Here is a 14153-nt window from a genome sequence, read left to right as displayed (position 1 = left end):
CATTGTAGGCTGAGATTATCTTGTTGGGAGGTTGCCACTGAGTCAGCTCTCGGAGAGCTTGCAAAAGCTGGGCACCCCCTTTCCCCCATGGGCATAGGGCCTGCTTCCTAAATCTAAAGATTGTGGTGTCTTTTGAGCTCTGTGTGGGATGAATTCATTTGGGAATGGCTTTGGCAATGTGTGTTGGAAGGGGGGCAAGAAAACACATCCTCCATTTCCAACTACTCGCACCCCAAACAGGCTTACTTCCTTTGTTTCAACCCCCACTCCAGTGCAGCCAGAAGCTGTCTAGAGGCGTATATGGATGAGCCCCTAGGCTGGCCACTGGCTGCCCTAGACACCCTATGCAGAGCTCACCTAGTCCATTCTGTAGTAAAAAGTAAAGTTGTGCTGTTGAGTCAATGTCTGTACTGTAGTGCTTGGATTACATATAGTGTTAGATCTGCTTCATCTAACTGGAGAAGTATTTATTCTGCCGCTTTAATAAAAGCCTCTAGTGATTTGGCTTTACACTCATCCATGAGAACTTGTTTCCCTACCCAGGCTTTTAATTTAGTCTTGCTTTTTGTGGTTTGTGCTGGAATTTTAAACTCATCCCCCTTGGCTCTGGTGAAATTCAAGGGCTGCTTTGGGTCCCTCTGCAGCTTAGAGTGAGTGGCTGTTGACACAACAGAAAGCATTCCCTTTTACGGAGACTGGAACAGCTCCCATTTCTCTTACTCTTTGGTTTTCCAAAGCTGGCATTTTTCATACCGACCATCACCCTCAAAAGCCCAGGGCCATGTTCCGGGCAGGCCCATCGGTTGCCAAGCAGAATGGAACCGCGGCATCTCATGACTGGCTTGAAGCTGCCACCCCCCTGTCCCGGCTCCACGAGGGGGCTTTCTCACTCACTGACGGAGGAATCCACAGCTGTTCCAAGCTGGGCGCTGAAGGGTAGGAGGGAGGAGACAGCTGGATGATGTCAAGACCCAGGGATACAAATAGCCATTGCTCAGACCCCCTTCCTGACTCTGACTTGCTCACTCAGAGCAGCTAGCTGTTGCCTTTCTGCCTCCGTCCCACCCAGCCGCCACCATGAGCCAGTCTTACTCCTCCAGCCAGAGGCTCTCCTCCTACCGCCGTACCTTTGGTGGGGCAGCCTCGCCATCCTTCCCACGAGCCTCCTTTGGCACCAAAGGCTCCTCTTCCAGCTCGGTCAGCTCTCGGGTCTACCAAGTGTCACGCGCTGCCGCGCCACCCAGCCTCTCCAGCTTCCGGGCCAGCTACTCAGCCCCGCTGCGCTCAGGCTACCAAGGCGCTGGTGAGCTCCTTGACTTCTCCCTAGCTGATGCCATGAACCAGGAGTTCCTGCAGACCCGCACCAATGAGAAGGTAGAGCTGCAGGAACTCAACGACCGCTTCGCCAACTACATTGAGAAGGTGCGTTTCCTGGAGCAGCAGAATGCACTCATGGTGGCCGAGGTCAACCGGCTCAAGGGCAAGGAGCCCACACGGGTGGCCGAGATCTACGAAGAGGAACTGCGGGAGCTGCGGCGCCAGGTGGAGTTGCTGACCAGCCAGCGAGCACGTGTGGATGTCGAGAGAGACAATCTGCTGGACGACCTCCAGAAGCTGAAGCAGAGGTGAGAATGAGGCGCCTGTTCTTGCCACTTATATGGCTTTGTCTCTAAGCTCATCCCTCCTGACCCATGGTTATCTAGGGTTCTTTCCTGGTCCTGCAGTCATGCTTCTCTGATCAGAGGTAGAGAAGTAGGGCAGCACAAGATATAGCAGGGCAGAATAGCCTGACAGTTGTTATTTCCCAGTCCTGGCTTTTGAGAAGGCAGGACTGGGCAGAGGACCACCCTTGGCTAGGGTCTGAGTATATTTTGTCTATGCTGGATATCATTCGCCCTGATGTTGCACTTCTCCCCAAGTTGCCGATGGCATGTCTTGTCCTACCAGCAACTGGAGTCCTTGTCTGGGACACCAATCAACTTCATAATGCACTCTTCTCAGGGTGGCAATCACCCCATCAGCACAGCTGATTTTAAGGCCTAATCTGGACGCCTGAGTGTTTTGATACACTCAGTAACCACCTTATGAATCTGAATTTTGATAAGGTGGAACATAAATCCTATAGATAAATAGAAGAGTGGCCTGGACTATATCCCCAAATGGCGGGCAATTATCCATCTCCTTAAGTATAGTAAAGTAAGAATATTGTCTGTGCAGTCGCTTGGGAGCGACTTGTTCTTCTTGGAACAGGCATCAAAGTTCAAGGTGTGTCCAATGACAATACTGCCTTCCCTGCCTAATACCCCTTTGCCTGAGGATCTTCTTTTCAGTCTTTATGAGTTTAGGAAGTCCAGATGATTTGGTTTAATATAGATGTTCAATTTAAAGAATCACTTTTAGGTTTAAATGTAACTTTTAGTTTGGGAGATAAGAAAAATGTTTTCTGAATTTGGATGGAAAAAATCTTTAGTTTTCATTGGTTCAGAGGTGTATACATTTTAAAGACAAAGCGTACTACTGAGCAAGCAGAGTCTATCCCCGCAAGAAGTAATCCCCTTCTAATGTTATTGGATCCATAGGCCTAAATTGTCTTTAACAATTTAGACCATGGATAATTGAACAAGCACATGCCGAAAAACGCATGCAAACTTACACAGACAGCAAAGCCAATGGTTAATGCTTTTGTATCACACATTTGATTTCTTATGGAAATGTATCTTGCTTGCATTCCTATTCAGCTGTGGACTTTTCCAGACATTGGTTTATTGAGTTTCTTTTTAAGCTCCCTCAGTACTCACCAACAGCTCTTGTGCAGGATCCAAAAGCATGCCTCAGCTGTTGCAGATCCATCCTCCCTCCTTCCAAGTTTCGGCACTCCATCCAGCTTTTGAGCACCACACTATTTTTACAGCACCACCTGCTGGCCAGCACTTACTTTCCTTTACCACTTTAAAGTTTAAAGTCATTCCCACCCCACAAAGACATCTTGACATGTTTGTGTGTGAGAGAGAGATCCTTGCTCTTAAGCTCACTTCTCATTCCTGGGGCCACTTTTATGGCTCTTTCCGGCCTGCTGCAATCCGTTCCCATGACATGACCAGACCTCAGCCCCTTCTCAAGTCTGTCAAGCAGCTATGATAGTGACCTGCCTAAAAAGGTTGGTTGGTGTAAGGATAAGCTGATATAGAAATCTTTGCCATCCTCGCACCACCATGAGCCCTTAGGGATAGGAGGAGGGGTTAGAAGCATCTTAAAAACAAAGGACTCCAAGCTAGATGTCATAACCATGAGCACACGTTAAGCGTTTGTGGGATGTTCGTGGGATTCTGCTTCTAACTTCTGCTCCAGCCTTTAGGAATGATACTGAAGTCCTGGCACAGACACAATTGGGAAGATACTGATTTAGCAAGCAGATCTTTTAACTTTCTAATCCCGGACTTGTTTCCTGGCTGCAAGCCTAGCTTTGTGAGTGTCACCACTTCTCTCCCAGCTCTTTAGCAGCAAGGAGCTATGGCTGTTAGAAAAGAGGCCCTTGGCCTGAAGCCCATCTTATTTTGTCTGGTTCCCTCAATCAGCACATTCTGTAAGACACCCCACCACCCATGCATGATCAAGGGCTGCCTATGCAGTTATAAGAGGAGAGCCCCCTGTCGGGTTGCTACCTTTTTGTTTTCGCCTGAGAAAAGCTCTGTACCTTAAATAGGGACACAGAAATGTAGCAAGCACCACTTTTTCTGCCATAGAGTTGTAATGATGGGGGAAACCACACCTGTTGTATTTCTGCCTGTCACAGTTGTTATACAGTTACAGCCAGGGGGAGGGGGGGAGGTAGCAATCCTAGTGACCACCCCCCAATTGGGAAGGGAGCATATAGGGTTTATACTGCCTGGAAGGCCTCTAATGGCAATATACCTGGATGTCTGTTATGCCTCACCCTCCCCATACTGAGCAAGAAGTGAAATAGGCAAGGAAAGTAAAGCCAACCACAGACGTGAAGCGGGCCACAAGTAGCAGTGAACCAGAACAACTGCGTTTTCCAGCCCTAAGCCACAGCCTGAAACTGGCTGCGGGGGTCAGTAGCTGCATATAGAGCAGACACAGCGTGGCTGAGTTCAATTCTGAAAAGCCTCTCCTTAGCTTGAAGAAATCCTTCACCCATCCCTCTTCCGGGTAGCAATGGATTTGGGGTAATGCTATTATGGGAGGCCGTTGGGGTGGAAGAAGGATTAACAGCCTACTAGAAAATTACATCCTTGAGGAGGGAGAGATCCTGGCAAGCATGAGGCAAAGAACAAGATAGGCCTAGCTAGCTAGTCCCCAGCACCAGCAGGGTCCATGATGAGGAACTCAAAGGTTTTCGTTTGCCTCCTCCTGATTTAGCTCCTTTATGATGGACAGGGCACAACTGGGCATAGCCGGAAGCAGTAAATGCTGAGCCAGCAAGGCTGGGCAAGTTGACAGGAAGTTCTGGCATTTCAGGGAGATAAAAAGAGAGAAATCCTGACAGAAGATCCCAGAGAGTAAAGACCTCTCCCAGTTTGCACTGGCCTAGCTTCATGGCTCCCAGAGCACCTAAGAAAACAGTTTTCAGATCTGAAGTTATCTGAAAACAGTTATCTGAACAGTTATCTGATACTTCAGAGAGACAATTCCCCAGCACACACTGTTTCTATTACTTCTGCTGGTCGGCAAAACATTTTGGGTCTTGCATGTGCTTTCCTTGCTAAGCTGTGAGCCCCCCCCCCCAAAGGTGAGGGGAAGGAGGTTACAGAATTCAGCTACACTTCCCCTTGCTTTAACTGCTACCACTTGTTGCCATCTGGGTGTGGCAGCTCAGGATGTTAGTTGTAGGGACTGGTTTGGCAGCTGAGAGTTTTGCAATGAACTAGGAATCGGCAGCATGCCAGGGGCATAGCTAGGGGAGAGGGGGCCTGTGTTCACCCCTCTCCCTAGTGGCCCCTCAGAGTGAAGGAGATAATGAAGAAAATAGGAAGGGGTGGAGCTGGGGGGGCCTCAGGAGCTGGGGGCCCAGGTTCTTTGGACCCATCTGCTCAATTATAGCTACTCCCCTGCAGCATGCCAACCTTGGTACAAAAGCCAAGCTGGGCCTTTTGCTGATGGAACCCACCCATACACATACTCTAATTAGAGTTGCAGTCATTGATTCCATGAGGAGAGGACTCCATTATGAGCTCTATATGGGGCGTAGGCGAGCCCTACACGTACGACAACGCAGTAGGCTGCACCCCTTGCCATCCTCCTGAAGTGTTTGCCCCCAGACCATAGGAAAGAAGACAGAGATGGCTGCAGGATCAGGCAAGAGTCTTGTAGAAAAGTCTGCCATTGCAGGAGCTGGATTTGCTATCAACAATAGTTCTAGGGAGGTTTGTCATGTCTAGGCTTGACTGTTGGAAGCCTGAACTGTCCAGGGTTGGGGCCTTGCCACTGCCACTGTGCAGAAACAGGAATAGTAGGTTTTCTGGTTATGGAATATAGTAGTTAGGAGACTGGACTGGAGGCAGGGTGGGATAGTACTTTGCCAGGGACCATGGCCCCATGTTGTCTGCAACAAGAGTGTCAGCCATGCTCCACAGCCTGCTCTTACCATCCCAACCCCCAACCCACCACAGGTGATGTTGCCTGTCTCCAGTGTCAAATGCCTGGGATATCCTCTCTGGCATCCCAGCACCCCAGTGGCATTCCACCTGTCCCTCTGTCCTTGCAGCTAATACCATGCCATTACTCTTTCCCAGTATGCCAACCTAGCACCCTCATACTGTCCCCCAGTATTCCAGCCTGGAGGCTCTCCCTCCTAGCACTTTCCCATTCTTCTTCTTGTCGGTCTCTAGTTCACGCTCCAGCCTGTCTCTTTGCAGCAAAGCTCTGCTACCCTATAAGGAAAGGGGAGTGAGCATTATCCATCAGTGAGCTCATGCCTTTGTGCTTGGAACTTTGACTATAACAGGCAATAAGTAGATATGCTTCTGTCCTTTCCCAGCCTGGCCCTCAGCCAAATCTCACCCCACCCTCTAGAATGCAGGATCCTTGCCTTTCCCAGATGCCTATGTTCCTCCTGTGGTTGGGATGGAGGCACAGGTCACAGGCTTGGACCGAGCTACAGGCCTCCCACCTACCAGGCATGCAAAACGCAGTGCTGTCCCCAGACCTTTGTGCATCCTCTCTGGTGTATCCAACTGTTTCTCACCCATTCTTTCTGCCCCACTCTTTCAGGTTGCAGGAAGAGATCCACCTCAAGGAAGAAGCAGAGAACAATTTAGCTGCTTTCAGAGCTGTAAGTCCAGTCCTTACCTGTGCCGTCTCTGGTGTGGTTGGGGGGTGTAGGAGAGTGAGAAAAACGCTCTTCAGAAAGCTGAGTGCGAGTGACTCTGTCTGAAGGGGTTGCAAAAATCCCTGGGCCCACTATCCCAAAGAGACTGGTTTGGCTTCCTTGCACTCCTGACAGCAAAGGAAAACCCCAATCTCCTCTGAGAAGCAACAGCCCCTCTCTGCTCTTCTGTCTTAGCACTTCCTTCTTTCCAACCTTTTCAAAGTTTGATGCCATTCTTGAATTAGTATATAATATATATTCTTGAATTAATATAATTCTCTATGAATGCTCAGGAGGCTGCTTTAACATAGGGATGCAAGAATCCGGGTTGATAGTAGAAAATGTAGCCAGCTTCTTGTGCAAAGTTTGGGTGAACTGACCCCGAGTGACTGAGTTTCCCATTCATTTCCTGAAGTTTCAGGCCTTCTGACATAGTGTGGATTGGCCACATTCCCAGATGATTTTGGTCAGAGGTCAGAGGGGCATCTCCAGGGTCTTCTTCTCAGAAGCATGCAGTTGAATGTTGTTCTTGTACAACTCATCTTTCCCCCTATAAAGCTCTGCTATGCAGACAGAATGACTAGTATTTTGGTTTTTGTTACTATTGAGATTATGTTCCCTTTCTCTGCCCTCATAGGATGTCGATGCAGCCACTCTGGCCCGTATTGACTTGGAGAGGCGTATTGAATCCCTGCAGGAAGAAATTGCATTCCTCAAAAAGGTGCACGAAGAGGTAAATGTCTATCTCCCAAATGGCCTGCGGTTCTCCTCTCCCTTGTGACTCAGTACGTCTCAAAATGATGAATGCCAGAAGATCAGCTAGCTGAGTATGGTCAGAAGTGAAAGCACTGAAGGGGATGGTGACCATGTAGGAATAAAGGCTGGGGTTTAGCCATTAGGCAACTTTATGGGAGAAGGTGTGTGTGTGTGTGTGTGTGTGTGTGTGTGTGTGTGTGTGTGTGTGTAGAAACACTGGGCAACAGAGGGTTGCCTGGTGGGGGGGATGAGCACAATGGGGGGTGATAAATTGGGTGTGGGGGTGATTACTATATCATCCCCACTCCAGACACTACACTGGGTCTGATCTTTGCTGGCTTTGGCCCCTTCAGGAAATCCGTGAGCTACAATCACAGCTGCAAGAGCAGCAAGTCCATGTGGAGATGGATGTTTCGAAGCCAGACCTGACAGCAGCCCTGCGAGATATCCGCGCCCAGTATGAAAATATTGCTGCAAAGAACATCTCTGAGGCTGAGGAGTGGTACAAGTCGAAGGTAAAGAAAAGGGTTCCATAGGCTGAGGGGAGTTTGTGCTGGGCTCCTTCACAGCACGACAAAGGTGTATATCTCATATTGATCCACATGTACACCCGTCTGCTCCCCCTTCTGACCCATAGGTGTCTGACCTGACCCAGGCTGCCAATAAAAACAATGATGCTCTACGCCAAGCCAAGCAGGAGATGATGGAATACCGGCACCAGATCCAGTCTTACACCTGTGAGATTGATGCACTCAAGGGCACGGTGAGGCTCAGCGGCGGCAAGGGGGCGGTGGAGGCAGATTCCGAATGCAATTGTGTCCTGTTGAGCCATTTTCTCAATCAAAGGTGCCCCCACAATGCCTGAGTGAAGTGCTCAGCAAGTGGGCAAGCCTCATAAGGAAATGCTTTTATTCAAGGTGGAGGAGGGGGCAGCAGCTACGTCCTGCTCTATGATGAGGGGACATCCCCAGTCTCTCAGGGGGAGGGCCCGTAGCTGGTTTGCAGAGTACATACTTTGTATGGATGAAGCTCCAGGTTCATGCCCTGGCATCCCCAGTTCAAGGATCTCCAGCAGCAGGACTAGAAAAGACCCCTGTGCTGCATGAGACCTTAGTGAGTCTCTGCCGGGCAAAGTGGACAGTTTATATCCAAAATGGCCTGATCAGCTTCCTAGGATTATGTGACGTGTTCCTGCACTTCTTGATGTTCCCTATGCTGGAGGTGGGAATGTTCTCTCTGGCTACAAAGTTGCTCTTCTCCAGGCTTGGGTCAAAGCTTTGCCCTCTTGATCCTGCCCCCCCTGCAGTAGCCAGCTCTCCGATTCTCCCTCATTCATCCGGTTCGGTTTCTCTCTCCTTCCTCCTCATCCAAAATAGCTGCCGCCCCCCCACCCCCACCCCGCAGCCACCATTTTCATAATGCGGCAGTAGCCCTGGACAAGCTGGCCTGTGCACCTTGTTCTCCTACACGCCGTAGGCAGAGATTTTGAAGTGCTGCTGGTTTCCCCTTCTGGCTTCCAGAATGACTCCTTGATGAGACAGATGAGGGAGATGGAGGAGCGCTTTGCGGGCGAGGCTGGCACTTATCAAGACACCATCCAGAGGCTTGAAGAGGAGATCCGACACTTGAAGGACGAAATGGCACGGCACCTGCGCGAGTACCAGGACCTGCTCAATGTCAAGATGGCTCTTGATGTTGAGATTGCCACTTATCGCAAACTGTTGGAGGGCGAGGAGAGCCGGTGAGAGTTGGCGTTGTGCCTGTTTATAAGGGCCTAGTAGTGCCTCTGTTGAGGCTGTATTTTTGACAGTTAAATAATTCCACCAAAACCTTGCTTTGGGAAACGGAAGGCAGCAAACTTTGAATAGCTTGCCGACCATGAGGGCTAGTGCGTATGGCTCCATGGCAATCCTTCTGCTCAGTAGCAGCAAAAGAGCATCAGGGAAGGAAACGTAATTCTCCATGGCGACATCTGATCAAATTAGTTGTCACTCATGAAAGAAAAAGACAAGGTAGTCACCTAGGCACCAGATTATGCTTTTCTTTTGGTTTTGTGGAATATTTTGGCCTAAGTCTATGTTGTGTTGTATGATGTGAGAGGGTACAGTTATAGAAACAGTCTGAGTACTGGAAACAGTCTCTCTCAGTAAGTGAATAAAAGGAGCACAATCTGTTCGGTTTGACAAAGAGAAATGGGGCTAAGCGCCTACTTTGAAAGAGAATTTCAAAGCTGATTAGAGCAAAGGGAGCCTGAACAGGAACAAGTGGCCGGACTGATTCTCTCTCCTTCCTTTCTGTGTAGAATTTCACTGCCCATCCAAACTTTTTCTGCAATCAACTTCAGAGGTAAGTGACGTACGTGTGTGTGTGGGGGTGTGTGTGTGTGAGTGGGGGGGAGGAGACAGAGACAGAAGTCAACCAGTTATGGTGTATATGTAAAAATATGAAAGCAGTTCTGGGGAAGTGACCCCCAATATCCTCAGTTTTCAAGTTGTATCAAAGGAGGGCAGAACTATACGTGAACATGAAAATGCACAGAGTAAATCCCACCACAACTTCTTCTTGTAGGGCAGCGGCTTTGTGGTTGGGGATGATGGGAGTTGTAGTCCAACAGCATCTGAGGACCCAAGCCTGGGAGCCTCGTTGCAGGGAAAAGCAGCTTCAGAAAGACGCAATTTAGAAGTAGTGTATGAGCGGGGTGATTTCCTGCTATAACTTGTGCCCCCTTCAGCCATGTTTCTCCATGGACTTCTGGACACACATTGACAAGAGTAAGTGTGTCTGAAACTGCACAGGTAGAAAAGTGGCTGGAGACTAGTTTCAGAGAGAAACAAATGGGTGGCTGCCTTATTTGGGGGGTTGGCATAATTTGAAGAGGAATGAGAGTCAGTTCTAGTAGCTACATGCTGCTTTTGAACAAAAAGTTTTCCAAGTAGGTTATACAGCAGAAGGAATGAGAAGGTTCCCTGTCCTAAAGGGGCTCACAAAAGAAACAGAGGGAAGACACCAGCCACAGCCACAGAGAGAGAGGTTATGCTGGGCTGCATAGGGACACTTGCTCTGCCTCTGCCCTTATTAAATATAGGAGAGCCACCACTTTAAAAAGTGCTTCCTGTCTAGTTCGCAGGGGACTAACTAGGAGGAAAGGGCTCACAGCCAATGGCTCTGTTCTTGCTGACAAGAGTAGGACCACTGTGCCCACTCTCTGCTTCTCAGGGCACAGACACCACTAGCTGATGTCTCTTTCTGTCCCACAGAGACCAGTCCGGAGCAGCGGAGCTCTGAGGTCCACACCAAGAAAACAGTGACCATCAAAACCATTGAGACACGTGATGGGGAGGTGAGTGGTCAAGCCTGTGGGAGTGGGAGGTTTGACTGAGAGGCAGTGGGGAAAATCTGTGAAAATACGATTCAAAATGAGGCTGAGTTCTGGATCCCGCTGTGAGCGCATGTGTTTGTAGTTGGGAACAGTTGGACTTTTTGAGATGGGGCCCTGGCCTGTTCCCTCTAACAGGGATTCCTAGAAATTGTTGACTACAGCTCCCATAATCCCCAGGCAAAAGCCACTGCAGCTGGGGATTCTGGGAGTTGTAGTCAACAACATCTGCGAATCCCTGTTAGTTAGAGGGAACACTGCCTGCTGGGGCTGTAATGCAGGGACTAGGGAGGTATGCAGTCAGCATGGACAGAGCTTTCACTTCCTCCTGTGGCTGCAAATGACTCATTGTATTTGGATAGGGAAGGCATATGAGAATGGGAATAGCAAATGCTATAACTCAAGCAAGAATAGGCAGAAGGCCCTGCTGCTGCCTTAGAAGCATGGACAAGAAAAGTATCGGCGGTAGCTAGATTTTCCCTGAACATCTTTCTCTCTTTCTCTGTCCAGGTGGTCAGTGAAGCTCTGCAGCAGCAACACGAAATGCTGTAGATCCTCTCACCGCCAGAGAGGCAACTGAGCCGTATCAACCCTCTCCTTCCTGTGCGCAAAGACCTGGGGTTCCTGGCTCCCACACACTCTCCCGCACGCCCATTCTGTGATGATTCTGCTGGAGAACCCCACACACTCAGTGGTGTGTGTGAGGCTTTCCTCGCACCCAGCTCCCCAAAGCCTCTCTCCTTCTGCTCCACTTATGCATTTCCTGTCCCAGAAGCTGTGGGGTGGAAGGACCGACAGAGGCATGCAGCTCTGTATGCGTGTGTGTGTGTGTGTGTGTGTGTATGCGTGTGCATGCGTGCATTGGAGGGAGGGAGGCTTCCTGCCACTGTAGGGTCTGAAGCTCTGGCCATCAACTGCAAATAGAACTTTTGCCCACCCAAACATGCAGAGACCCACGTAAACATGCCCTGAAGACAGCTTCACCCCCTCTCTAAGCACAGACACAAGCCCCCTGCCCCCTCAAGGTGCTTCTAGCTGTAGTGGCAATGTGTCTGGTCTTTAGGCTATGGAGGGACAGGGGAAGTGGTGGTGGGAGGAGATACGGGTATAGCCCAGAGAATGAGGATGAATCAACTGCCCAGCCTTACCTCCGGGACCAAAGCCACAGAGCACCCCTCCCCGCAGTGGAGCGGGACTCCTTGCCTGGGGGTTGCCGTGGCTTGCATCGCTAGCTTCAGTGAATGACTGTCCCTCCAACTGAGCAGGTCTCCTTATTTGGACTTGCTATGTTGAACCAGGATTTACCCCCTTGCACCCAAGTTAGGGCTTCCTGTGGGTTGCAAGGGTCTGGTTCCTCGCAACCCACAAAGAGGAAATAAGTGGGGCTGCCTAGGGCTTGGACTCTCCTGGATGAATGCCCCCAGGCTGCTGTGAAGCTCCTCCTAGTCTGGGACGTGGGCTGTGAGGGCTGCCAAAGAGAAGAGGGAGGACTCTGAATCCCCGATTCCCCCACTAGAGCTGCCCTTCTCTTGAGGATTAACCCCATCCCAGGTCCCACCCTTGACCCACAGTAGGGTGCTATAAGGGGCTGCTTTAGAATTATGGGAGTTGGACAAGATAAGAGAAGGAACTGGCAGGTGACAGATTATACGGGGAAGAGAGAAGGAGTGAGAAATAGCTTGTGGGTGTGTGAGTGAAAGAGGAGAGAGGAAATGGAGAGAGGCTGCTATGCCCTGACCCTCCCACCCTAGCACAGACCTGACTCTGTCAAGCAATTAATAAAACATGAAACACAAAACTGTCTGGTCCTTCCTGGAGCTGTGGTAGCCGTTTCCAGTCTTCTGGCTACTACTGTACTTGGGTTTCCTTGCACAGTTATGGCTGGATTCTCTTTGGCTGAAGGAAAGTTCGTATTCCTGAACTACAGTCCGAGGGCCAAGCTACATGTGATATTTTTTGTATTATTAAATAAAAGGCTGAACTGGGCCCTTCCTTCCTTTCCTTAACAAATGCAGCAGTGAGACCCCAATTCTGCTCAGAACTACAGAGGTCTTTCACACAATCTAAAACTGTGTTCTTCCCAGGTTTGGGAGCTGTGTGTGCTCCTGATTTTCGGTTGTGTGGAAGCAAGGCAAGAGGAAAACCTGGCAGAAAACCTCCTATCTTGCTTCTACACAATCACTTCTGTCCAGGTTTTCCTCTTACATTGGTTCCACACAACCAAAAATTGAGAGTACACACAGCTCTGAAACCCTAGTAGAACACAGTTTTGTGTGGATGACCTCCCAGTGTGCAGGAAAGGGAGGGCTCGTGCTTGCTCCCCGTGTCATTTTCCTGCTGAAAATTGCCCCTTTCCTGCTGCTGAGGCTATCCTCACGACCTCCCAAAAGCAGCCTAATGGAGACCAGCCCGCTCTGAGGAGGTCGGGTGCTGTGTGGCTCCCGGCAGCAAACCTCTCCAAATACCCTCCCCTTAAACGAGGTTAGCAGAGCAAGCGCTGGGCTCACCCTGTTCATCTGACCGTGTGTCGCCATGGTGCTGCTCCGCGCCACAGTGACTCGCAAGGAGACCCCCAGCTGGGAGGCTGCAGCAAGCCTCCTGGTGTCAGGGGTCTCCCCAGAATGCCACACTCACGTGGGGCATTCTGGGACTTCCGTAGGTCCGGCGGCCCCCAATCCCCACTACCCCTACCGGCTCTGTGACAGAGTCAGTAATCATGTGGGTGGCTGATCCGGCTGCACAGGGTGAGCTCCCTGCTCGTCTGTGGGGAGAACAGACCAAGCCCATTCTCCCCGCAGAGCCCAGTTAGGCTCTACACACGGATCGTGTGTAGAGCCTCATTGTTTACTGCAAATAGTGGCTCTGGGGGTTGATTTTAGCCTCCTCTTCCGGAGCACCACAGCCCTGGCCAGGATTGGGGCCCCCACCGCTGCCCTTGTTCAAGAGAGAAGAGGGGCTGGCGAAACCCTTCCTTAAGGATTTTGGTCTTGAGAGAACCAGGGTGGGCAAATTCCTGGATTTGACCCTGGAATGTCTATTCCTGCCCAGCCATGAAACCTATAGAATTCTCAGATTCTGTTCACAGCCTGTGATATGGGAACACATTTCTCACACACACAGGGCCAGCTTAGGGTGGTGGCCAAAGTGGCACCAGCCACAGGAGCAGAGGTTTAGGGGCGCCAAAGGTGCACAGTCTCTAGGCCCCCCCTGACCCCCGGGTAGATATTTTTAGTATGCAGCCAGCCACGCAGCCTCACCTTGCTCTGCAACAGCTGCTGCGATGCCTTTTTCTGGACCTGCCCTCACTGCCACCTTTTCCCTGGCCCTGCCACATTGGCTCTTGCCACAGCCAGAGCAGGAAAACTGGCTCTTTCATGAAGTCAAGAGAACCGATTCTCCCTCTCTGGCAACAGAAAGAGCAAGACCTCTACTGAAAATGGCACGCATGCACCTTGATAATGGAGTCAGAGTGCGTGCATGCATGTTGCAATTTCCAATAGGCTCTTGCGGCAGTCAGAGCAGGAGGGCAGCATGGCAGTGGGGGTGGGGGGTGGGGTGCCAGAGCAAAATTGGCCCCCACCACCCCTTGAGCCCGCACTGCACAGACAAGATTCTTTATTAATAATAATGATAAGAGTGTAGAGTTGCCAATGTCTGCTCCAAAGATGGCTTCTGTGTCTTCAACAGCTGCAT

The 14153-nt window shown here is 50.3% G+C and overlaps 1 protein-coding gene across 1 annotated transcript; it reads left to right on the top strand.

The window, feature by feature from the left end:
- The first annotated feature begins 999 nt into the window (after nucleotides 1-999).
- DES (desmin) lies at nucleotides 1000-12446 on the top strand. Its single transcript, XM_053283217.1, has 9 exons — nucleotides 1000-1625; nucleotides 6232-6292; nucleotides 6966-7061; nucleotides 7438-7599; nucleotides 7722-7847; nucleotides 8605-8825; nucleotides 9387-9430; nucleotides 10342-10424; nucleotides 10971-12446. Exons 1-9 carry the CDS (start codon nucleotides 1078-1080, stop codon nucleotides 11010-11012), a joined length of 1383 nt encoding a protein of 460 aa, XP_053139192.1. The 5' UTR covers nucleotides 1000-1077; the 3' UTR covers nucleotides 11013-12446.
- The last annotated feature ends 1707 nt before the right edge of the window (nucleotides 12447-14153 follow it).

This window comes from Hemicordylus capensis, chromosome 1 (assembly GCF_027244095.1).
Source record: "Hemicordylus capensis ecotype Gifberg chromosome 1, rHemCap1.1.pri, whole genome shotgun sequence".
NCBI lineage: Eukaryota > Metazoa > Chordata > Lepidosauria > Squamata > Cordylidae > Hemicordylus > Hemicordylus capensis.
This window is presented reverse-complemented; position numbering and strand designations above follow the sequence as displayed.